This window comes from Trichosurus vulpecula, chromosome 4, assembly GCF_011100635.1.
Source record: "Trichosurus vulpecula isolate mTriVul1 chromosome 4, mTriVul1.pri, whole genome shotgun sequence".
Classification (NCBI taxonomy): domain Eukaryota; kingdom Metazoa; phylum Chordata; class Mammalia; order Diprotodontia; family Phalangeridae; genus Trichosurus; species Trichosurus vulpecula.
This window is the reverse complement of record NC_050576.1, coordinates 224,080,518-224,107,511: the sequence shown is the minus strand read 5'-3', so window position 1 is coordinate 224,107,511 and position 26,994 is coordinate 224,080,518. Positions and strand designations below refer to the sequence as shown.

Genomic DNA, 26,994 nt, shown 5'->3' with positions numbered 1-26,994 from the left:
GACCACTGTGTTCTTGCTGGAAAGAACATTACACTTAGTGAAATATTACTTTGATCTCTCTTGCTAGCTTGGTCTCTGTAGCATCTTGGAGTTCTTAAAGTGAGATTGGAGAGCCACCATCAAGGTTACACAGGACTTAGCAGCTGAAACATTAAAGGACTGGAGGTCATGGATATTTCAATGGGCAAAGGAGCTAGGACTACAACCATGAATCATGAATCTGGTGAAATTGAGCATACATGAAATTTCACACTTTCATAAGGAAAAGACCAGACATGAACAAAACATTTGAAGCCTAAAAAGATTTTAAAAGGGGGGGAGGAATATAAGAGACTCAATGGAGCTGAACTGTTTTTCCCTACATGGGAAGATTACACTTGTAATTCTTAAAAGTTATACCACTAATAGTACAGCTAGAAGGAATATGAAAAGGGAGAGGGTACAGGTATAAGGTGAATTTGAGGGAATGGCATAAAAAATTAAGGGGTGAGAAAGGGGAAAACACTGGGTACAGCAAGAAGGAAGAGGTAGAATGGGGTAAATTATTGCACATGAGGAAATGCAAAAAACCTATTACACTGGAGGGAAAGATGGGGAGGTGGGCACTGGGCATTGCATGAACCTTCCTCTAATCAGTATTGGCTCAAAGAGGGAATAATATACACAATAAGTGGAATATAGAAATCCATCTTACCCAACAGGAAAGTAGGAAGGAAGGAGATTAAGTAAAGGGGACTAGCAGAAGAGAGGGCAAATGGGTGGAGGTAGACATAAGCAAAACACTGTCAAGGAGGGAAAGGGTGAAAGGAAAGAGGACAAACAGAAGGAAAAATAGGATGGAGGCAAGTATACAGTTGATAATCATAACTGTGAATGTGAATGGGATGAACTCTCCCATAAAACAGAAGCAGATAGAATACTGGATCAAAAACCAGAATCCTGCAATATGTTGTTTACAAGAAACACACTTGAAGCAGAGAGACACACACAGAATAAAGGTAAGGGACTCGAGCAGAATCTATTATGCATCAGCTGTAGTAAAAAGAAAGCAGGGGAAACAATCTGATCTCAGACAAAGCAAAAGCAAAACTGACCACATTAAAAGAGATAAGGAAAGAAACTACATCTTGCTAAAAGGTACCATAGACAGTGAAGTAATATCAATACTAAATATATATGCACTAAGTGGCAATAGCATCCAAACCCTTAAAGAAGAAGTTAAGTGAATTACACATTCATAACCAAATAAGACAAAGAGAGCATTACAAAATGTAAAATAGATCATTTTGATTATATTCAAAAGCTTTTGCACAAACAAAACCAATGCAACGAAGATTAGAAGGAAAGTAGAAAGCTGGGAAACAATCTTTATAGCAAGTGATAAAGGCCTTGTTTCTCAAATAAATAGAGAACTAAATCAAGTTTATAAGACTATAAGCCATTTCCCAACTGATAAATGGTCAAAAGATATGAACAGGCAGTTCTCAGATGAAAAAAATCAAGGCTATCTATAGGCATATGAATAAGTGCTCTAAATCACTTTTGATTAGAGAAACACAAATTAAAACAACTCTGAGTTGTCACCTCACACCTATCAGATTGGCTAATGTGACGAAAAAGGAAAATGATAAATGTTGGAGAAGATATGGGAAAATTGGGAAACTAATGCACTGTTAGTGGAGTTGGGAACTGATCCAACCATTCTGGAGAACAATTTGGAACTAAGCCCAAAGGGCAACCAAACTGAGCATACCCTTTGATTCAGCAATACCAACACTAGGTCTGTATCTCAAAGAGATCATAAAAAAGGGAAAAGGACCTACAGATGTAAAAATATTTATAGCAGCCCTTCTCATGGTAGCAAAATATTGGAAACTGAGGGAATCCCCATCAGTTGGGGAATGGCTGAACAAGCTGTGGTATATGAATGTAATGGAATACTGTTGTGCAATAAAAAAATTATGAAAAGGCAGATTTCAGAAAAACCTAGAAAGACTTGTACAAACTAACGTAAAGTGAAATGAGCAGAACCAGGAAAACATTGTACTGTATACAGTATCAGCAACATTGTGTAATGATCAGCTACGAATGATTTGGGGCCAGCTAGGTGGCACAGTTGACAGAGAACCAACCCTGGAGTCAGGAGGGCTTGAATTCAAATCTAGCTTCAGACACTTGACACTAGCTATGTGACCCTGGACAAGTCACTTAACCCCAATTGCCTTGTCAATAAATAAATAAATAAATAAATATGTGTGTGTGTATGTGTGTGCGCACGTGCGCTCATGTGTGTGCTCACAGACACACACACACACACACACACACACATGCACACATTTATCAGGCCTGCACAAGGGTATTAGGATTCTTAATCACTTCTTAAAAGGCCAGTGAGCCCTATTAGCTCTGTCTGAGAACAGCCTTGGGGTCTGAGGATGACCTAAGCCATAGTTACATCCTTTGTATTTTTTATGGGCTACCCAAAATCCTTGCATGGACCACAAGTATATGTGACTCAGCTCTTCTCAGAAACACAATGGATTCATGAAGGAAAATGCTATCCACATCCAGATAAAGAACTGATGGACTCTGAATGCAGATCAAAGCATACATATTTCACAACTGTGACTAATACAGAAATAGGCTTTACATGATAGCACATGTATAACCTATATCAAATTGCCTACCATTTTAGGAAGAGGAGAGGGGAGGCAGGGAGAAAAATTTTGAACTCAAAATCTTGTAAAAATGAATGCTAAAAATTGTCCTGACATGTGATTGGGGAAAAAATAAAATGCTATCAAGAAAAAAAATGAGGCGGTTGGGCCAGGTATTGCTTTAAATCCTGTAATCCTATGACCCTTTTCCCCACTTCTCCTGTATAGAGTCCTTAGTGCAGAGCTATAACCCTGGGGACAACTGGAAGTTTTCAAGTAGAGGCAGAATTATTATTTAGTTAAGGGTTAGACTAGATGACTTCTGAAGTCCCTTCCAATGATTCAATTCTGTGGGCATAATTCCCACCAGATGGTGTTTTATCCCAGTAAGAAGATCAATAAATTAACAGCAACCATAAAATTAATTGAATGCCTACTATGTGCAAGGCTCTGTGCTAATAGGAGGACACAACACATATAGGAAGGTTCAGCTGCAAGATTGCTGGAAAGGTCAAGCCACAAAGCAATGTACTTTCTTTAGGATCATCCCCTTTGATGAAACCATATTTAGTTCTGATGTTGGATAATTTAACAGTGCCAAAGACTATGGAGTAAAAAAAACAAAACAATTTTTGATTCTTCAGTAAGCTGCTAGATTGCTCTTCTGGAAATAATGGGATTCCCTAGGGAATGGCCTAGGGATCATTATTATCCCTAGACGCTTGGCCCCAAGGTAATTGGTTGTCTCTATTGGGGTCTAAATGAATGTGGATGTCAAGATGATAGCCATATATTGGCCTGCCAAGCATGCACCAACAGAGCCTACCCTTTCTCCATTGCTATGATTTAGAGAATCACAAAGAGCTTCGTGGGCCCTAAGATTCAGACATACAAAGTCACATGGTCCCTATAGAGGTACTAGTTGAAGCCCTGGGATCGTCTATCCCATCCCTCTGCACAGCACTCACAACCCAGCTCAGTGAATCAACTCCTGACATTGCTGGTAAGGGCCTGAGCCTTTAATGGAATTAAAAGCAAATAGTGGTTTTGGGCTGTGGTTACACAAACCTAGGGAATATTAGCAATTTGATTAAGGTCCACAGGACTTTAGTAAGATAATGATTAAGGTTCAAGTCCCATGGAAAATAATCTTCCCCATATTAGCACAGAGGCAAAATTCCAAATAAATAGCCCATTATCCCTGTGACTCACGCATGCTCACCAAAGGGTCAATGAACAGGCATCTCCTTCCTCCTTCAGTCCCTGATGTGTAGATATTGCATGGTCACAGAATGTCCATGCATGTTTAGTTTTACCTTTAGCAGAAAATGGGAGCGATGTTAGACTTTGTGCTCCCTATTCTCACGAAATTAAGATATTTCAAGTCTCCTCTACAGTCTATTCTCCACATATCTGCCAAAACGATTTTCTAAAGCACAGGTCCAACCCTTTATGTCATTCCCCTGCTTGATAAACTGGTGGTTCCCTGTTACTTCTAGGATTTAATTCAAATTCCCCTGTTTGTCACTTAAAGATGTTCACAACCTATCTCCAACCTATCTTTCCATCCTTACACATTACTCTGCCTCACACACTCTGACTTTCTTGCTGTTCCTCACACTGGACACTCAATCTCTCCAGTCTTTGCCTTTGCACAGGTTCTCTCCCCTGCCTTTAATGCACTCCCTACTGACCTCTGATTTTTTTTAGAATTCTTGGTTTCCTTCAAAGTTTAGCTTAAACTCCACTTATTACAGGAGACTTTTTCTCACTTCCCAGCAGCTAGGGAGGTTAAAGCTAGTGGATCACTTAATCTTGGAGCTCTGAGCTGAATATGACTAAAGCCAGCTGATACAGTCTCATCACTAAGGCTGATGCCAGCATGATGAGCCCCTTCAAGTGAGGTAACCGTCAGGCTGCCTGGAAGGAAGGAGAAGAACTGGCCCAGGTCAGGAACAAAGCAGGTCAGAGCTTTAGAGGAGATCAGCCGTGGAGTGAGCCATGAGGGACCACTATACTTCCAATATGGGCAACATAAAGAGACCCACTCTCAAAAAAAGATCTAGAGAAAATTGTGACCCTTGAGGAACCCCAACCTCTACTTTGCCCGGTTTTCTTCCCTTCTCACACCAAAGGTACTTTGAATTCTCGTTCTGTATCCTTTCTTGTTTCATCTCTGACCCTGTCCTTCTGCTGGCTGAAAAGTGACTAATATCAGACATTTTCATTTCATTGTACAGCCTCTTCTAGGAGCATTACATATTTCATCAAAGATGAAGAACTTTTTAAAAAGAATTTTGGGCAGCAGTCAGTAAGGATGTGTATGTGGAGGGCCAAAGAGGACTTTCCCAAGGTCACACTTAGAGAAGCAAAGTCAGAACTAGGACCCACTGTGAAGCAGGAGAACCCAGGTCCTAGTTCTGACTTTGCTTCTCTAAGTGTGACCTTGGGAAAGTCCTCTCACCTCTTTGGCCCTCAATTTCCTCAAAAATAAAATGAAGCGGATTGGAACAGGTGATCTCCAGCTCTGATCACACGTTATTTTAAGAACGACCATGGAGAATAGCAAGTGTGGGAAATTTATTTGCTCCATTAACAATGAATTTGTAGAGGGAGTTTATGGGCATAAGATAATGAGAGATCAGTATATATTAGGGTCTTGGAGAATCTGGAAAAGGAATAAGCAAAGAAGTGAAGCTTGGAGGAAATGACAAATGCCTATTGTGAGCAGGGGGCTATGACAATCCTTAAAAGAAATACAAAGTTTAGATAAGACACATTCCATGCCCTCATAGATAATGTGGGGATGCCACCAGAACACCAAATGGTAAGTGTAAAGGAGATGCATGTTTTCTATACATTGACTAACAAAGGAAACTCCTCTTGCAAAGCTTCATTAAAAGCCCCTTTTCTTTTCTTAACCTCAACATTCTGAGGTCCTAAGATCATGACAGGAGAGAGAGGGCTCAGAGGACACCGTTTCTAAGCCAGGAGACAGTTCATGGTACCTCCTATTAGTACATGGGGTAGAGAAGTGGCTATCAGATTAGTAATGACCACAAATCCTTCTAATCTCCCACAGGCTTTGTCTTAATTTGAAAACCCTGGACCCTGTGTGAAGTCAGCCTCAGTTCAGAGAGAGGAGGCTAGCTGCCACTTAGCATTTACTACTTGTCTGGTGCCCAACCTCAACTCACCCATGGGAAACAGCAAAAGTGGTTCCCTGTCCAAAGATATCTTGGAGGAGCTGCAACTAAATACCAAATACAAAGAGGAGGAATTATGTGCCTGGTACCAGTCCTTCCTGAAGGAGTGCCCCAGTGGCAGGATAACCAAACAGGAGTTTGAGAGCATCTACTCCAAATTTTTCCCAGATGCAGACCCGAAGGCCTATGCCCAGCATGTGTTCCGCAGCTTCGACACAAACAGTGATGGGACTCTGGACTTTAAGGAATACATCATTGCGCTGCACATGACCACAGCTGGCAAAACCAACCAGAAACTGGAGTGGGCGTTTTCCCTCTACGACATAGATGGCAATGGCGCCATCAGCAAAAATGAAGTGCTTGAGATCGTCATGGTATAGTCTATCTTCTCTCCCATCGTTGGTTGGCTGGGACCCAGTGGAGCCAATGACATAGAATCACAGAACTTTTGCCTTATGGAGCCAGAGCTGGAAGGGACCTTAGAGGTCACCCAGCCCCTCCTTTCACAGAGGAGGAAATAAGTTTAGAGAGGAAAAAGGACTTGGCTGGAGATAGTTAGAGGCAGAGCAGGAGCTAAGAACTAGGTCTTCTGATTTCCAGGCCAGTGTTTTCTCATTGCACCGATACCCTTAATGAGGGATAGCCTAGGTAGAGTTTGGGTGGGTTTGTTTGAAAGATATTTGCTTTCTCTCTATGGTCATCATGAATTGATTTAAAAATTATTCTTTATGTTTCTTTCCCAAACTAATTTGGCCTCAGAATTATTTTGAATTTGATGTATTAAAGGAAGTCATGAGTGTTAATCTAAGACTCCTGAGGGTTTGGAATGCTCTCGAGGATAAAGGGTAAGATCAAAGAAGGGAAAACTAAGCCTTTCTCCACAACCCCAAATTGCTGTTGTTTAGTTGTTTCAGCCGTGTCCAACTCTTAGTGACCCCATTTTGGGGGTTTTCTTGGCAAATATATGGGAGTGGTTTGTCATTTCCTTCTTCAGCAAATTGTATAGATGAGGAAACTGAGGCAAACAGAATTAAGTGACTTGCCAAGGGTCTCATAAGATAATAAGTGTCTGAGGCTAGATTTGAACTCAGGAAGATGAATCTTCCTGACCTCAGGCCTGGCACTCTATCCGCTGTGCTACCTAGCTGTCTGATCCTAGCTATCATAAATAATTTTGCCATATGTACTTTCATATTTAATATTTTAGAAGGAAAAGTATTGCCAGGAGATTGACCTCTATTCACATAGCATGCAGAATACAGAAAGAGTGGCATTTCTAATGTATTAAACACAATCATGCTATAGGTATTTTTCTGTGGTTTTACAAGAGAATGTTCCTGATACAAGGGAAGAATCCAGGCATTTTCTAGTATTTGGATACATTTTCTTCAAAACTGCAAATATTACAAATTCAAATTTTATAACCCACAATGAGCTTTAAATAGATACCATGTCTGAAATGTGCAAAACAGCAAACACTAAGACAGGCAGCTCACATCTAGTCTTAGCTCTCCTACTTAAACACCAGCAGTGTGACTTTGGTCCAGTCAATTGTAGGGGAGTGGGGATTGGGGGAGAGTTGAGCTAGATGACTTCTGAGGTTCCTTCCAGCTCTGATGTTGGATGTAGACATCAAAGACAGTCATTTATATCTATAGTATCTGTTGTCTCCTGTAGTTTTTATATTTCCCATTTTTTAGCTTCTTTGAACTTTTGCACTTTGTCTTTTAATTTTTTTCTTCCTCAATTTCCTCTTCTATAAAATAAGGGAGCTGAACTAGATGATCTTTAAGGCACGTTCTAGGATTTCCCCTTCCCTCCCTTTACCTCCAGTGATTGACCTTTTACAAAAGTTTTGCATTTTAATTCTATTCTTATTATAGAGGAAGAGGTGGATTTGAGGGGAAGAGCAAGGGTTGATTATTTGGTTGGGGTTTTTTAAAGTAAATAGTATTTTATTTTTTCCAGTTACATGCAAAGATAGTTTTCAACATTCATTTTTTATAAGATTTTGAGTTCCAAATTTTTCTTTTCCTCTCCCCCTTCCCCCCTCCCCAAGAAGTGAAGCAATCTGATATAGGTTATGCATGTGCTGTTTATTTGTTTTAAGATTGTACATGCTTCTACATGCATTTCTTTACATTTTTAAAGTACAAGCTAGAAAATCATCAATAAATATGAATATTTCCATAGAGAAAGCCTACATGCATTTTCAACTGAATATTCATTTGCAAAGTTCTTTTACCATGCACACAAAATGCTCTTCCTGGGCATTCTGATGAAATGGAACATGTTCACAGTATCACTAGAGACTGGAGTGGCTGTGATGGACTTGCGTCCTCCTTGAGGAAACATGGAGAGAGTCACATTTTCATATTGACTGTGGGAAAGGGACCAAAGATAGTCTGTGTTAGCCAGACATCAGCAGAGAGATGCCTGTGGAGGGTTACCCTTATTGGGTTTAGAGGTTTCTTTGAGGGAATATGGGTGCTCCCTGGGGCAAGGGAAGAAAGGAGATGGAAGGAGATAAGGAAGGCCTAGTGTGGTGGGTAGAAGGTGTGGAATATTACACTTTAAGTTATAGTATAATAGAAATAAGTAATAGTAAAATAAAAAGAGCATTGGCCTGAACTAGACATTGGAACACCTGTGTTCTGGTCTTACCTCTGACACTAACTCATTTACGAATGTGACTTGCATCCCCAATCTGGGCCTCAGTTTCCTGCTACGGAAACAAAGATTCCTCTGTTCCTGCTATCTATCATGCTATGGTTCTATGATCTTAAGTTGGAGTTGGGGCCAGAGGAAAACTGGGATATTATCCAAAATTCAAATCTCTTCTCTTGTAGAATCTCTGCTCATTTCATTTTGCAGGATCCCTACCCCTTCAAGCCAGATGGAGAAGGACATAGAGGGCACCGAGACTTGTGCCACAGGGACCTTGTTATGCTTTTATATGTCACTCAGTGCCCCTTTTCTCCCAAGTTGTCCAGTCAAAGATGTTCTGATGGTTCTTTATTTCATATATTTCCCATATGTGAAATAAAGAACAAACAGAATATCTTATTGGACCTAGGGGAGGACAAGTCAGATTCTCTCATCTTTCTTGGGTTCAGGAAAGAATGTAGCAATTTCACAATTTCTCTAGACATACAGTACAGTTAGTACTGCTATGCTCCATTGGCAGGCAGGGTAGAGGGTGGGGAACAAGGGAGGCACCAGAAGACCCTGGTATCCTTTTCTCCAGGCCAGGAAGTTTAACAAATAGCTACCAAGGGCCAGAAGTGGAACATTTTTGGTTTCATATCCTTGTATCCAGGAGGGGCAAATGCAGGCCTCCAGCCTGCCCCAGGAATATGTTTAAAAGTTAAGGTAGCCTTAAAAGATCCACTGTGACCCAGAGCTTCCCCGATATACACATTCCAGGTCCAAATTATCCCTGGTGCAACCACTCCAGTCCAGATTTACCCGGTTGCATAAAGACATTCTGGAATTCTTCCAGAATTCATAGAATCACAGAAAAATTGAATGAGAAAGACAATTAGCTTCACATTTTACACAGGAAGAGAATAAGGCTCAGAGAGATTACACTTTGGAACCACATTGTACTCAATGTTACACTTTGTCAAAGGGTTAAGGGATAATGGGGGTGGCAAAAAGGATAGAGAAATATCCACTCAAGCTAAGCATGCCTCTTTCCCCCCAACCTTGATCCCCACACTGTATGGATTGATGTCCCCAGACATCAGAGGCTGTGTGGCATAATAGCAAGAACTTTTGATTTAGAACCAGAAGACCTGGGTTCAAATCCTTACCCTACTCCTTAATATGTGTGTGACCCTGGACAAATTATTTAACCTCTCTGAATCTTATTCTTCTCTTCTATAAAATGAAAGGTTGCTAAAAAAAAATCTGTGGAGGCAGCTAGGTGGCTCAGTGTTTAGGGTGCTGGGCCTGGAATCAGGAAGACCTGAGTTGAAATTCAGCTTCAGACATTCACTAGCTGTGTGGCCCTGGGCAAGTCACTTAACCTCTGTTTGCCTTAATCCACTGGAGAAGGAAATGACACATCACTCCAGTATCTTTCCCAAGAAGACCCCATATAGGATCACAAAGAGTCAGACACAACTGAACAACAAAAAATCTCTAGGCTACTTTCAGATCTAAATGCTATGATACTGTGGACAACTTGAACATAGAGCTGGATGCAATGAAGCAGATAGAAAACTTCCAGTTCACCTAAAGGCCCACATCCAGCCTACGCTCTTATTTCTTATTTGTATTATGACTGGAACCTGATGGAATTTCCACTTGATTGGGTGAGATCGTATTGACAGTTTCTAGGGAATTAATCTAGTTCTGTGTTTGAAAAGTTGTTTTGCCTTTCTTTTAATTTGAGGGCCTTCCTGCCAAAGGCACCACTTAGAAAGCCTTCTACATCTGAACTAAAAGGGACTTTTGATAACTGGAAATTATCAAAGCCAATCATCTTATTTTACAGAAGAGGAAACTGAATCCAAAGAGTCAAGTGACTGGTCCTACACCACAGAGGAAGTTAGTGGCTGAGCCAGGACTAGAATCCAGACTGGTCCTGAAGTATGAGGCTCCTCAATTCCCATACGATCATTTTCAAAACCATTTATTTTTGTCATGAACCCTGTGAGGCCAACTCTGGTTCATCATGAGAAAAGCTGTAACTAATGGGTCTCGCCCAATTTATACCAATTTATTGAGTATATGACTATAACTCTTGACTCTGCCTCCCTGTGTCATTTTGTACAGGCTATTTTCAAAATGATCCATCCTGATGACCTGAAGCATCTTCCAGAAGATGAGAACACCCCTGAAAAAAGAGCTGAGAAGATCTGGGCCTTCTTTGGAAAGAAAGATGATGGTGAAACCAGTTTTTCTACCAGCTTTTCCTTTTTCTCAGCCATAGTTACCTCTATACAATCACAACAAGATTTGAAAGGGGATAAAAAGCTGGCTCTTCTTACTGAAACAGCATGTATACAATGCTGTGGGAAGGAAGGAGACTTAGATATGCCCATCATGGTATTTCTAGAGCTATGAATAGAAATAATGGAATCTGAAAGTCATAGAGGCATATATCCTATGGTTGTATTTAAATTTTGAAGGCAACAGGGCATATTTTGCTACATAACACATTACCTCAGTAACAGGTTGACTGAGAGGAGAGCCAGTCTCAAGTAGTGAGAAGTCTTATTTATAGAATCTTTTAAAGTAATTGAGATTTATTACTTTCAAATCCACTAACAAAAAGTTGTCAGATTTAAAGTCTACTTTTTGGATTAGATAAGAATCACTTATCACTTATTCACACAAAAGTGGGCATGGATTGGTCCAACATTCTCTTCAATTTGTTTAGAAGGTTTCAATTTGTCTATTTGTTTGCTTATTCTGTAATCTTCAAATTCTTTTTTCATAGCTGGGTCAAAGATTAGTTTTCAGCCTGGTACAAGAATTAATTGTCACTAACTTCAGATAAGTGGAATCTAAAGAAACAAAGTTTTGTTGTGCTGAGATGCTATTTAGAGAAGCTACTAGAGTTGGTCAACCTACTTCTCCCAACCTACTCTACTTTTTAAACTTATATTCTAAGAGATAAAAGTAAAACACATTGACACATCCTAACCATGACCCTCTAACAAACTGTAAAGGTATATCACCATTGTCAATACGACCACCACTACCACCAACTTCACCATTACTGCTCCACCTTTACCACTACCACCACCATCATCATCACTACTACAACCACCATCGCCTATCACAACCATCACCACCACAACCCACCACTACCATCACTGTAACCATCATCACCACTACCATAAGCAGCATTAGCCACTATCCTTATCCTACCATCATCGTAGCATCCATCATAATTACCATATCTCCTTTTCATTTCTCTTTTGCTCTATTTATTTTTGCATCATCCTCATGTGCTCAATGCATTCAGATTACTTCCTGGTCCCTAAGGTCTCCACTATGGCACTTCAACCCTGGACAGTGTCTCAGATTCTAAACAACTTAGGACATCCTCCTCTTATTGAAATGTACTTGTCTTTCCTTTTTGTTAGGACTAATCTGAAAAATAAATCCCAGCTAGTATGTAGTCACTGGAGAGAAAGGGTACAGTTTGCAAGGTGATAAACGGATTAACATATTTTTCCACAGTATAAAGGGTCTTCTGGAGTTAATGCTGTGACCCAAAGAAAAGACTCCAATAGTAGGAACTTCAGTCACTGTGGTAGGCCTAAAAGACAGATGTTAATGGATAGATGAAAATTTTATTATCTGTAGACTTAGAAATAACCAGGATATTAGAGTTAGGGTATTAGCAATTATGTTATGGGTTCCTGCTGCATGGTTCAGTGGAAAATGTGGATTCAGAGGACATAGGTTTAATCCTCACTCTGTCACCTGTGTGACTTTGGGCAAGTCATTTAACTTCCCTGGGACTCAGTTTCCTCACTGTAAGAGGAGGAGGTTGGACTAGATGACCTCTAAATTCCCATTCAGCTCTTAATCACATGGCACTCTTCTTCAAAGTTAATGGATGTTTCTCAGTAGAGCAGGCTTGGCTGGAACTTTTCGCATCATGATATTCGCTGAAAGTTTCATTTTTGAATCTATGATCTTCATTTTACAGTTAAGAAAACTGATCCCTGGAGAATTTTAGTGATTTGCCCAAGGTCGAATAGCTGTTAAACAGCATCGCTGGGACTGGAATCTATTTATTCCATCTTCTTTTCTAAAAATCATAACCAGCTCTCATCTTAACCCAGGAGAGGTTAAGCTGTGATATGATTGTGAATGTTTAGCAATCAACTCTCCATTAAAAAATGTGCACATGACAAACTTTTAAGTTTAATCAATTTTATGAACTTTCTTAAATCTGGACAATGAGCAAAACAATAAATCAGGCCCTGAGTTAATAGCTGGAGCAAGGACTAGTTTTTAGCCTATCACAAGCCCTGATTTGTAGCATTTGCAGATTTCCAATTTAATAATTTAATAATCTTGAGCCAGCATGAGCTGGCTCCAGCACAGTCTTGGGCTAAAACCACTTAACACTCTTACAGCCCAACCAGACAGATGAAAATCCTCCTGGTTAATAGAATGGATTTGGAAAGAATCAATATGACACTGACGATTCACAACTAAAGTCAAAGAACAGGGCAGGATCGACATGATAAGGAAGAAACTCTTTTGGACGGAGTTCCCCGCTTCCTGAGAAATACTGGCTCCACCATGGGACTCTCTGGAACTGAATGGTAGCAAGATGGCAGACACACTCAAAAACAAGGACAGGCTGTGTAGTATAGAAGGGTAAAAAGGTCTCCCTATCAAATGAACTGGTCATGAAATCACAGAATTTTAGAGTTGGAGGAGATCTTAGCAGCTACCCAGTCTAATTCATTTCCAGAAAAATGAATCCATGTTAAAATATATGGGGCCCATCGTCATCCTGCTTCTGCTTGAAACCTCCATTAGGAGGAATCCATTACCTCCCAAGGGTAGTCCATTCCATTTTTGGGTAGTGTTAATTGTTAGGAAGTTTTTCCTGACATTGCGCCTAAATTGGACTCTTTGCAACTCCCCCCTTTGCTCCCTGGTTCTGCTATCTGGGGCCAAACAAAACAAATGTAATACCTTCTCCACATAATGGCCTTTCAAATACTTCTCCAGGCAAAATATCTCCAGTTCCTTTAACAGATCCTCAAATGGCACAGAATCAAAGCCTTTCAACAACTCTTTTGCCCTCCTCTGGACATTCCTTAACTTACTAATGTATTCCTGTGGTTCCCAGAACTGAACACAGCCCTCCAGATGACATCTGATCACAGCAGAATTATCACCTCCTTATTCCTCTTATTCCATTATGAAAAGCAATGCCTCACTTAATGCAGTCCAAGATTGTATTTACTTTTTGGCCATCATCGCACGGTTGACTCTTATCAAGCTTACTGTCCACTAAAGCTTTTACATTTTTTTCACACAAACTGCTCTCTTAATCACATTCCTCTCCCTGCCTATCTTGTCCCTGTAAAGACAATTTGGAGCCCACATTTACTCCTATTAAATTTCTCCTTTCTTTGAATCATTCCTATGCTCTACATCAAGATCTCTTTTGTATATTAATTCTATAATCTGGTCAATTAATAAATATTTATTAAGGTTCTTCTCTGTGCTAGACACTTTGTCAAATGGCTAAATGCTGAATTAGCTATTTCTCTTAGCTTCGTGCCATCTGTAGGTTTGATAAACATACCATCTATGCCTTTAAACAAATCATACTTCAAAACTTAAAACTTTATACCTTAGATGTCTCATTTTGAAAACACAGAAAGCACAAGTCCAAGTATAGATCCACTGGGCACTCCATTAGACACTTCTTTCCAAGTTGACTTACTTAACTGATATTTTGAGTGCGTTTCTCAGGTCCTGGTTGATGAGAGAGGAACCAGCAATTGACATTGATTTTTCTTTCCAAGTATCATCTGATATCTCGTGTCCAGTAACACATTTTATCAGCTATCATTGGGCAGCTAGGTGGTGCAGTGGATAGAGTCAGTGGATAAAATGCTGGGCCTGGAGTCAGGACGTTGTTGTTCAAGTCATTCAGTTGTGTCTAACTTTTCATGACCCCATATTGGGTTTTCTTGGCAGAGATACTCAAGTGGTTTGCCATTTCCTTCACCAGTGGAAACAGAGGGACTTACCCAAGGTCACACTGGCTCAAGATTATTAAATTGGAAATCTGCAAGTGCTACAAATCAGGGCTTGTGCTAGGCTAAAAACTAGTGTCTAGGTCAGATTTAAGCTCAGGTCTTCCTGACCCCAGGTCCAGCATTCTATCCATTGAGCTGCCTAGCTGCCTCTTAGGTAGACAGAGGTTCAGTGACTTTCCCAGGATCACAAAGCTAGTGTCTGAGGCCAGATTTGAACTCAGGTCCTCCTGACTCTAGGCCCAGCTCCCTATCCACTGAGCCATGTAAGCTACCTCCTTGGGCAAATCACTTTGCTTGCCTTAGTTTCTTCAGCTAAAATGGGGATAATAAAACCACCCATCTCACAGGGTTATTGTGGGGATCAAGTGAGATTTCTAAAATTTTGTAAAAATTTTGTAAAATGCTTTGCATAGAGCCTGGCACATAGTAGACTCTTTATTCCTTCTTCCCTCTTATCACAGGGGAAGTATGATATAGCGAGAAAAACTTTGGCCTTGCAGTCAGGAGACCTAGCTGTGCCACCCCAACACTAGGTTCTAAGATCTCTGAGGACAGAGACCACCTTGATATTGTCTGATAGCAGAGCTCCTCGTACACAGTAGTTGCTCAATAAATATGGAATGAATAAATGAAAAATCAGCCAGAGCAAGGAGCAGCAGGCGGCTCCTAACCCTGTAGGTTAGTCAGGAAAGGTCGAGAGTTTGAGAAGTCAGGGATCTGAGTCAGTGAGAATGACAGTAGTAAGCTGATAAAACAGAAGCTGTGCTCTCAGGACTGTCTGCCCTGTTCAGTTCATTTCTCTAAGCTTCAGTTTCCCTTCTATAAAACAGGGCCCTGCCCTGCTTCCTTCATCAATTCTCTGTGACCGTCAAATGAGATAATAGCTGTAAGATGCACTGTAACCATATACCCCTAACTATAACTGCCACATCAATGTGAGCTATTACCATCCATCCCAGAGACAATCCAGAGCTAAGGCCCCAGGCTGTCAAGATTCACTGTGTTGTTTCTTTTTCCCACAGATAAACTTACGGAAAAAGAATTTATTGAAGGCACACTGGCTAATAAGGAAATTCTTCGACTGATCCAGTATGAGCCACAAAAAGTGAAGGAGAAGCTAAAGGATAAGAAGCAGTGATGCCAATTCTCCCGCCGCAACCCACTCTCCGACCTTGTCCATTGCTACCTCTGTTCCACAGTCCCCCTCAAAAAAATTCAGAGAAAGTCTCCTTGTATCCTCATCCTCCCTTTTGGACCATCAGGTTCAGAGGTGAAGTCACCTCACCTGGACCAAACGGCACCATATCTTGCTTGCTGAATCAGGCATCTTTAGTAAATAGCAAATTCTTCTCCTGGGGTATCAGCCTTTCCTGCCCCAACCCCCACCCCTGCCCCTTAGGCTTGTCAGTGATAATCCCAGTATTAGGAGATAGAGCTCAGAGAGGCATGAAGGTCACCCTCCTGTAATCTACTTTGGGTTTACAGTGTCAGCATGTTCCAATAAATGTGAGAGATGATGGGAACCCAGCTGGGCAAAGTCTGATGGTAACTTAGAAATAGCAAAGATTTCTAGCCTTGAGACTTAAAATGACCAAGTACTCCAGGGTTTGGGACATGGACACTTAAGACGAATAAAACTTCTGAGACAAATGGGATTCATAAAAAGAAGTTTTATTGTTTTCATACTATTCCTACTTCATTATCCCTGACGCCAAGAGCTAGAATTGCCTGGTCTTCCATACCACCCTACCCCACATACATGTTAGGGTCTTTACTAAGCATTTATAGCTGCATTCCTTAGAGGAAGAGTCTAGCCCATAAGGCTTTAGAACTGATACAAACTTTAAAGATCACCTAGTCTAGTCTAATTCCCTTTTTTACAGATAAGAAAATCGAGGCCTAGAGATTTGAATGAGGTAGTACGTAGCAAAGTCAAAATGCCAACCCGAGTCTTTTAACTCCAAATCCACTGTTCTTTGACCATGGATTGCTTGGAGGTATACAGTTCACTTTAGAAAATACTTGTAATCAGATTGCACACCGTCTTGAGAAGGGGGAAAAGGAGGAAGGGGGAGAAAATTTAGAACTCAAAATCTTATGAAAGCGAATGCTGAAAACTATAATTAAATAAATAAATAAATTTTAAAAGTTAATTTAAAAAAAAGAAATACTTGTAAATCTAATCATTCTTATTTTGCAGGTGAGAGAATGAGGCCCCAACATATCCTGTTCTGTTTGAGGGGACACATTTTTAAAATTATGTTGATAAGTTGGAAAGCGTCCAGGGTAGGAGATTCAGGATGGTGAAGGAACAGACATTCATACCATAAAAGGAGCAATTGTAGGAAGGGTGATGTTTAGACTGAAGAAGAAGAGACTGGGCAGGAACATAATAATAATTATTGTAAATTATTATTATTGCTAGTGTTTGGCTAGTGCTTTAAGATCTGCAAAGCACTTTACAAATATTCCATTCTTGCAACAACCCTAGGAATCAGGTGCAACTATCACCCCCTCACAGATGAGGAAAGTGAAGCAGGTAGAATGGTCAAGTGACTTGCCTAGGGTCACAGAGCTAGGAAGTGTTTGGGGCTGATTCGAACACATCTTCCTAATTCTTTTATCCGTTGCTCCAATCGCTGCACCGCCCAGCTGCCTGTGTCCTCAAGCACTTGAAGAACTGTGGTGAAGAAGAGGAATTAGACTTATTCTAATCATCACCAGAAAGCAGTACTTGGAGCAGATTTTGGTTCAAAGAAAAACACTTTAATAATTTGTTTTGTTCAGTTATTTCTCAGTCACGTCCAACTCTTCGTGATCCCATTTAGAGTTTTCTTGGCAAGGATACTAGAGTGGTTTGCCATTTCCTTCTCTAGCTCATTTTCCAGATGAAGAAGCTAAAGCAAACAGGGTTAAGTGACTTGCCCAGGGTCACACAGCTAGTAAGTGTCTGAGGCTAGATTTGAACTTCAATGCTTTATCCACTGTGCCACCTAGCTGACTGTCCTAATAATTACAACTACCCAAAAGTGGACTGGGCTACCCGGAAACCTGTGGAAGAAGAAACTAGATGACCGCTTTTGGGGGACTTTGCAGAGAGGGTCTTGTTAAAGCACAGGGTGGACTGGATGACCACTGAGGTTGCTTCTGACTCCAAAATTAAGTGATTCTCTGGTGAAGGGATGTACCTTTTAACACTCGTCTAACAACAAGTAAGGTTCAAGGTTAGAACCAAGCCCAGTATTCTCTTTACTCCATTTTGTTCGCCTCAGGAGAGGTCCTTGTCTGTTCTTGTACTGTTGTCTTCTTTAAAGTAGGCATTCTGATGAGTCTCTCGTTTGCAAGGAGCTGTCATCACCGCTAACATCGTGCCAAAGAGTTTTCTATTTGCAGGTGATTCTATGCTAGTCAGTCAGGAACAGAAGCAAAAAACCATGAAAATATCTGACTTCGATATGGCCCTTTACATCAAGACACGTGCATAGTCTCTGAAGTACTATCCTCACAATAGCCCTGGGAGGCAAGGCAAGTTAGAATTCTAACCCAGGTCACCTGTCTCCAAGTCTCTCCACGCCATTGGTAGAGATTAATGAACTAATTAGCTAACTAACCCAGCCTGACAGTACAGAGCCCTGAGGGAACGGGATGGTCAGGGGAATTTAGCTTCAAAGGGGCAGGATAAGAAGGACTGGGAAAAACTAATTTCCTTTGTCACAGTTTTGCTTAGGGTATATGATTCAAACCATAGATCATATAAAGAGTTGCAAGAAGCGTAGGAATTATCTTGTCCAATCCCCTCATTGCAAAAAGACTTTTAAAAAAAGCCTGAGGACTAGAGAAGGAAGTGAGTTATCCAAGGGCCAAGTTGGCAATAGAGGCAGGACTAGAGCCTGGGGTAGTGAAATGGGGCCTAGATTGCCAGGTGACCTAGATTTGAGTCCTACTTCTGCTGTTCACTACCTTGTGTGATTGGTTACCTTTCCTCTCTGAGACTTGGCTTTCTCATCTATCAAATGAAAGGGATTGGATTTCCAAGGTTCTTTCAATTTTTAAATCCTGTGATCCTAGAATTCAGGTCCCTCAATTCCCAATCCAGACAGATCTCTTTCCACTCTACCTGTTGCCTACTATGAACTAACTTGGATTCTAAAGAGGCAGCATTGGAGACTAGTAACTACATGGTATAAACTTCACTGGAAGCTATGAAGAGTGTTAAAGACTAATAACACTTCAGGTGTAGGGACACATATGATGTGGTAGGGATACTGGGGGCTAGTATTACCTACCATTTCAGAACCGCTCAGGGACACCTGCATGCACCAGTCCTCCCAGAATAAAGCATCCTTTAATGACATCATCAGCCTAGACAGGCTTTGGTGAGCTCTGGTCTCTTTAGTGAGTGGCCAGTGAGAGTGGCAGCTAGGGAGTGCTGTTTCAGGTACTAGCCTGTCTTTCATGGGTAGATTGGGGGCAAGTCTGGGATGCAGGGAGACCCAGATTCTAGTTTCATACGGCCTGGCCACTTGAGAGTGATAGAGGTATCGCCTGGGCTCTAGCTCAGTCCTGGGATATCCCAGGAGAGTCAGGAATCCCCCTTCACACCCCTCCTCACATTTTCCCCCGATATAGAGTAACAGAGAGGCCTCAATGGAAGGAGGAAGGGAAAGAGGAAATGCCCTTTACTGAGGAGTGCCAGTCCTTTATTAGATCATTCTGTGGTATTTCTACCTTTAATTACAACAATTCTCAAAATAAAGTTTGTCACTGGAACGCATCCTCTTTTTAGGACCATAGAGATAAAGCTAGAAGGAATATTAGAGGTTATTGAGCCCAACTTGCTCCTTTGACAAGCTGAGACCCTGAGAGAATAAATGACTTGTCCAGTCACATAACTGGGTCTGAGGCAGAATTTGAACCCAGATCTTCCTTACTCCAACTCAGCACTTTATTCACTACAACACTCTCTCTCCTCTCATTCTTAATCAATGCACTTCTACAATACTGTTAAGTGATAGAAAGCCTCTGGACAGAGCCCTGCCCCACCCCCCAAAATTGTTCCCATTTCCCTATCCTCAGCTCTCTTGACCTTGACTTCTGTCTATAAAGCCAAACCATGGGAAAATAATCACAGGTTTCATGGAATTAAGAAGATGATAGCTGGGAGGGATCTTCAAGACCATCTGTATAAGTCCCTTATTTTATGCATGTAGAAATTTAGGCTCAGCCAGAGAAGGGAAGTGATTTTCCTGAGGTCATCAGCAGGGCTGTACTGGAGCCAGCTCAAAGCAGCTCATGGGAGCCAATTCTTAAATTTTTCAGTGTGAGCATTTACACCTTGGAAATTAGCAAATGCTTTCAATCACAGCCTAACTTATTTATTGATTGTTTAGATTTAAGAAATAATGGGGAAAATGTTAATAGTGCAGATTAAAGCAGTGTCATGAATATGTTTTTCCCCTAAAGAGCCAGTTGTTATACACTTACCTGTATACCCCTGAGTGATCCAGGTCTCCGGACTCCTGATTTTTCTATGACACCACACTATCTTCCTCCTGTACGCTCAAATGTACTTATAAATCTCTTCACATGTGTTATTTCTCTTTGCATACCACCAGTGTTGCTACTTCTACATGTGCACAAATCAAGGGAAAGTCAAGTGCTGGTTCCAGAAGGCTTTCAGGGTGCAGCACTTGGCTCTGTTCCAAGCACCCTACCTGCTACTTCTCAACTTGGTAATGATTCTTAATTCCAAGATCTTTTGAACAAATTTTGTGACTCCTATGTCTTCACTTGGGAGGCACCATCTACTGCCTTCTGGCTTATGAGAGAAATTATTATTAAGAACTAATTAATATTGGGGGGAATGCCAGTTTTCTTTCCCTTCCTATTTCTTCATTTGCTGTTTGTCCTGGAAGAGGACCATAACATCAGGAAGGTGATGTCATGACTTGCAAGTGAATTGGTTTTAAGTGAAACAGATCTGTGCAAAGTCACCAACCTCACTTTCTCCTCTGGAGCCATCTGGGAAAAGTGGCAAGATATAGATAAGGACAAATGGGTTTCCTCATTTGAAGACTAGGTCAAAGCAGCCTCTGAATGACAGGGCTGGTGATGAAATTGCGTTAACATTCTCCTCAATCTTGAACAGGACCCACCAAATGGGAAAGCTTAGTTCTGATTAAAGGATAAAAACCATCTTATGTAGGTGAATTCCTGCCTATTGTTCAACTATGTAAGTGGTTTGGGTAGAGGATAGATCCTTTTGTATAGATTGCTGGAGGCAGAATGATCTGGGTGTGGAGGTGAGTCTCTTAGTCAAAGAGTGACAAGATGAGAGTCATGTCCCCCAGCCTCTCTTTAGAATAAGCACACCTCTTCTTATAACTGTCATTCTCTCATTAATTGTGAACCATTCATTTCTGCCTGTCAGGAAGACCCACTGTTCCAAGGGTATTTTTTAAATTTTTTTATCTTTTTTTTAAAATTTATTTAATATATTTAGTTTTCAGCATTGATTTTCACAAAAGTTTGAATTACAAATTTTTTCCCCATTTCTACCCTCCCCCCACTCCAAGATGGCGTATATTCTGGTTGGTCCATTCCCCAGTCAGCCCTCCCATCTGTCATCCCACTTCCCTCCCATCCCCCTTTCCCTTCTTCTCTTGTAGGGCAAGATAAATTTCTATGCCCCATTGCCTGTGTATCTTATTTCCTAGTTGCACGCAAAAACTTTTCTTTGTTGTTGTTTTTGAACGTCTGTTTTTAGAACTTTGAGTTCCAGATTCCTTCCCCTCTTCCCTCCCCACCCATCCTCCCCAAGAAGGCAAGCAATTCAACATAGGCCACATGCGTATCATTATGTAAAACCCTTCCACAATACTCATGTTGTGAAAGATTAACTATGTTTTGCTCCTTCCTGACCTAACTCCCTTTATTGAATTTTCTCCCTTGACCCTGTCCTTTTTCGAAAGTGTTTGTTTTTGATTGCCTCCTCCCCCCATCTGCCCTCCCTTCTATCATTCCCCCTTTTTTATCTTCTTCCTCCTTCTTTCCTGTGGGGTAAGATGACCAGTTGAGTGTGTATGGTATTCCCTCCTCAGATCAAATACAATGAGAGCAAGATTTACTCATTCCCCCTCACCTGCCCCCTCTTCCCTTCCTACAGAACCACTTTTTCTTGATACTTTTATGCGAGATAATTTACCCCATTCTATCTCTCCCTTTCTCCCTCTCTCAATATACTCCTCTCTTATACCTTAAATTGATCTTATTTTTTTAGATATCATCCCTTCATATTCAACTCACCTTGTGCCCTTTGTGTATATATATACACATATATATATACATATATACGTATACCTACATATGTACATACATAGACACATACATATGTATATGTATGTATACACACATATATATATGCATATTCCTTTCAGCTACTATGATATTGAGGTCTCATGAATCATACACATCATCTTTCTATGTAGGAATGTGAGGAAAACAGTTCAACTTTGGTAAGTCCCTTATGATTTCTCCTTCTTGTTTACCTTTTCATGCTTCTCTTGATTCTTGTGTTTGAAAGTCAAATTTTCTATTCAGCTCTGCTCTTTTCATTGAGAAAGCTTGAAAGTCCTCTATTTTATTGAAAATCCATATTTTGCCTTGGAGCATGATACTCAGTTTTGCTGGGTAGGTAATTCTTGGTTTTAATCCTAGCTCCATCAACCTCCATTATATCATATTCCAAGCCCTTCAGTCCCTTAATGTGGAAGCTGCCAGATCCTGTGTTATCCTGATTGTTTTTCCACAATATTCAAATCGTTTCTTTCTGGCTGCTTGCAGTATTTTCTCCTTGGCCTGGGAGCTCTGGAATTTGGTGACAACATTCCTAGGAGTTTTCTTTTTGGGATCTATTTGAGGAGGTGATCTGTGGATTCTTTCAATCTCTATTTTACCCTCTGGCGCTAGAATATCAGAGCAATTCTCCTTGATAATTTCTTGAAAGATGATATCCAGGCTCTTTTTTTGATCATGGCTTTCAGGTAGTCCAATAATTTTTAAATTATCTCTCCTGGATCTATTTTCCAGGTCAGTGGTTTTTCCAATGAGATATTTCACATAGTCTACTATTTTTTCATTCCTTTGGTTATGTTTTATAATATCTTGATTTCTCATAAAGTCACTAGCTTCCACTTGCTGCAAACTAATTTTTAAGGTAGTATTTTCTTCAGTGGTCTTTTGGACCTCCTTTTCCATTTGGTTAATTCTGCCTTTCAAGGCATTCTTCTCCTCATTGGTTTTTTGGAGCCCTTTTGACATTTGAGTTAGTCTATTTTTTAAAGTGTTGTTTTCTTCAGTATTTTTTCAGTATTTTTTGGGTCTCCTTTAGCAAGTCATTGACTTGTTTTTCATGGTTTTCTTGCATCTTTCTCATTTCTCTTCCCAATTTTTCCTCTACTTCTCTAATTTGCTTTTCCAAATCCTTTTGGAGCTCTTCCATGGCCTGAGACCAGTTCATGTTTTTCTTGGAGGCCTTTGGTGTAGGCTCTTTGACTTTGTTGACTTCTTCAGGCCATATGTTTTGGTCTTCTTTGTCACCAAAGAAAGATTCCAAAGTCTGAGACTGAATCTGGGTGCATTTTCGCTGCCTGGCCATGTTCCCAGCCAACTTACTTGACCCTTGAGTTTTTCATTGGGGTATGACTGCTTGTAGAGCAAAGAGTACTTTGTTCCAAGCTTGAGGGGATGCGCCGTTGATTTCAGAGCTATTTATATACAGCCAGCTCTGCCACCCTAGCACTCCTCCTTCCTCAAGAACCACCAACCCGGACCTGATGCAAATCTTCAGCAGGCTCTGCACTCCTGCTCTGATCCACCACTTAATTCTTCCCACCACGTGGGCCTGGGACCGGAAGTAACTGCAGCTGTAGTTCTGTAGCTGCACCTCCCCCACTGCCCCTGGGGTGGTGACCTAACCATGAACTCTGTCCCCTGAAGCTTTTCCCACTAAACTTCTCTGTTGTCTTTGGTGTTTGTGGGTTGAGAGGTCTAGTAACTGCCACAGTGCACTGATTCAGGGTGCTAGGGCCTGTCCTACCCAGCTCCTGGTCTGGTTGGTCCTGCTGCCTCCCATGCTGAGCTCTGCTCCCCTCCACTCCGTGCACGATAGACCTCATCCAGTGACCATCCAGGCTGTCCTGGGCTGGATCCCTGCCTCCCTCTGCTATTTTGTGGGTTCTGGAGTTCTAGAATTTGTTCAGAGCCATTTTTTATAGGTTTTTGGAGGAACGTGGTAGAGAGCTCACACAAGTCCCTGCTCTCCAGCCGCCGTCTTGGCTCCACAGCGTTCCAAGGGTATTTAAACATTTAGTGGGGGACAGCTAGGTGGTACGGTGAGTAGAGCACCAGCCCTGCAGTAAGGAGAACCTGAATTCAAATCTGGCCTCAGATACTGGACACATTTACTAGCTGTGTGACTTTGGGCAAGTCACTTAACCCCAATTGCCCTGCCTTGCCCCCTCCAAAAAACAAATAAACATTCAGGTTCATCTTTGGTTTGTCAATGACCTCGTTTTATTCACTATTTGCTAGTCATAATTAATAAATTGATTATTAATTACCCAGAAATCATGTCTCTCAGATTTTTCATTCCTCACACTTAGACCCAGTGCATGTGTTCTGGTCATTCCCATGTAATCAGGATATTGATTTGGGGAAATGAACAAATGTTCATGTACCCCAAATCCCTTCCCTGACACTTCTTCCATACTCCTGAACTTCTCACTTCCATAATAGTATATGCCCAGGGAGATCAAACTAATTTTCTTTTTTAAAAATTTTTATTTTGTATTACAATTTCTAGAAATATGGTCCTCATCATCCTCTTCTGTCTTAGAACTAACTTTTAAGAAACTCAGAAGAAAACTCTTTTACTTTTTTCTAGTGTTTAAAAACCAAGTTTATTAACAAATAAAATGTTCTCCATGCATGTGGAACATACAAGGACCAACAGACTCTTTGTTGGCCTTTGGAGTATAAGTATAGATAGCTATGTCAGGGCATAAGAAATCCAGTAGCCTCCCCAACCTACTAAACAAGAAAAAAACCCAGAAAGCTTAAAAACCCTGAGTCACCTTGTCAGAATAAGACCAACATAAAGGTTCTCTTCTTTTTCCTTTTTTTACTATCTGTTATATGGGATAGTTCTTGGGGGGAGGGGGAGTTAAAGTGTAGAAAGGTATGGTGATATAAAAATACATTAATAAAAACCTATTTTTTAAAAACAAGTTGATGTTAATTAGTTGGCAATTATGTTAGATGACTATTCTTGATGAGATTTGGAAGAACACTAAAAAGGGAAATTAAATGAATTGATAGCGTCAGGGAAGAATCACACCAACCCCTTAGAATTAGAGTTAGCATTAGAATGCTCAAGCAGAGATTTTGCCAGTGGAAATGAAAATTGGGATAATGATCTCCAGAGTCTCAACAACTTGACTACGTGTATTTCTTTACAAGAGTTTGGTTTATCTTTTAAAAAACAAGTCGGAGGTAGGTGAGATAGAGAAGTGTTCTTCTTCCCCCTTGGAAAAAGAGAGCAGAACAGAAAAAAGAAAAGAAGGAATCACAGAAAAGCAGTACAGCTTTGAAAGTTACATGTGGAATTTATTTACTTAAAAGAAAAGAAAGCTATATACGCATATATGATCCCCTCCGTTTGTTGTATAATATATATGGAAATGTTAATTTTTATCTTGTGTTTATTAAATTCAAGATAAAAATAAAATTAAAAAATGAATTCAACATGCATCATGAGGTCCCCTTGAGCATCAGCCTCATGGTTCATCAACCTCCTTATAACCCAAGGATTGATAACTTCAATCTACCATAGGTCTAACTCTCTCAGATATCACCACCATCTATTTTAACTTTTTAAAAATCATAATCTCCTCTCCTCCCATCTCTCACTTTACCCCACTCCTCCTAAACTAATTCATCTTCACTTTGACCTCCAGTCCTACTCTGTTCTGCAAATTCACTGCCCCTGCTCTGGCCCCACTTTCCTATTTCATATTTCAGTCCCTGTGTTTTTGTTTTTATCTGCTGTCACTGTTCCCACCTACCAAGTCTTGAGTCACTCCCACTATCATTTGTCCCTGTTTCTATGCTTAATATCTGCTAAAAATTCACTCTAGCTTATCATTAATAGGACTTTCTTTTTGCATGGCAATCCTTTTATTCTTCCTCAATTGACTTTCTATCATAATACCCAAAGGAGTTGTTCTAAACCATCTCCTCTCTCCTCAAATCCATCTATACAACCCCATCTTCTGATTCGGAGCAAATGGCTTTCCCTTTTCACTTTACTGAGAAAATAAAGATTATCCATTATGACCATCTATCACTTGTATAACCTTGGGCAAGGCATTTAAACTTTTGTTACCTCAGTTTCTTCATTAGCAAAATAAAGGGATTAGATTAGGTGATCTTTAAGCTCTCTTCAAGCCCTAAATCCATGATCCTATGAAAATCAAGATCATCCATCCTGAATTTAGTAATTCTGTGATTTATCATACCATCATCCTTCAAAATGTCTTTATATCAGTGGTTCTTAACTTGGACTCTACATTGGGAATCCATGGATAGATTTCATGGAGTCTGTGAACTTTGATGGGAAATATACATGATCAGTTTCACAAACCTTTGGTTTCCTTTGTAATTCTTTGTATTTTGTTTTATGCATTTAAAAACATTATTCTGGGAAGGGAATCATAGGTTTTAACAAATTGCTAAGGTTACATGACACAAAAAAGGTTAAGAATCCTTGCTTTACACTTTCACCTATCTTTTCCTCTCTTGATACATTACAAGGTCTCTCCAGGAACTTGTTCCCTTAATCATTCCCCTTCACCTTTCCTATTTGAATATTCTCCCTTTCTGACACCTCCCCTGCTGCCTATAAGAATTTCTAAGTTTTTCCCATCTTTGTAAACCTTCATATCAGCCTGTTATCTCCTTAAGCTATCATGCTATAATCTCTCCTCCCTTTCATTCTCAAGTTCCTAGGAAGAATTGTCTGTTCTAGTTGCCTCCACTTCTCACCACCCACTCACTCCTTAACCTCTTCTAACCTCTCTGCCCTGTTCAAACAATTCTCTCCAAAGTTACCAACAATCTCGAAACTCTAAATTCAGTTGGCCTTTTATCAGTCCTCATCTTCCTTGATTGTCAATCTATCCTGGCAAAGTATACATAAAATCAAGTAACCATCGATTACTGGCACATCACAAATTAGGGGGAATGTTCAGTGATTAATTCGAGACCAATAAAAATGTCATTTTTCAATTACATTGGTTCTCTCTTTAAGTTGAATGT

General features: G+C 40.4%; 1 protein-coding gene across 1 annotated transcript; it reads left to right on the top strand.

Moving 5' to 3' along the window:
* Positions 1-5,856: 5,856 nt before the first annotated feature.
* RCVRN (recoverin) lies at positions 5,857-15,757 on the top strand. The gene is made up of 3 exons (XM_036753370.1): positions 5,857-6,237; positions 10,646-10,757; positions 15,642-15,757. Exons 1-3 carry the CDS (start codon positions 5,857-5,859, stop codon positions 15,755-15,757), a joined length of 609 nt encoding a protein of 202 aa, XP_036609265.1.
* The last annotated feature ends 11,237 nt before the right edge of the window (positions 15,758-26,994 follow it).

Excerpts from the sequence above, each read along its gene's own strand:
- RCVRN (XM_036753370.1), top strand. The coding sequence starts at position 5,857 with ATGGGAAACAGCAAAAGTGGTTCCCTGTCCAAAGATATCTTGGAGGAG. Across the intron at positions 6,238-10,645 it reads AAGTGCTTGAGATCGTCATG|GCTATTTTCAAAATGATCCA; the intron begins GTATAGTCTATC and ends CATTTTGTACAG. Across the intron at positions 10,758-15,641 it reads CTTTGGAAAGAAAGATGATG|ATAAACTTACGGAAAAAGAA; the intron begins GTGAAACCAGTT and ends TTTTTCCCACAG.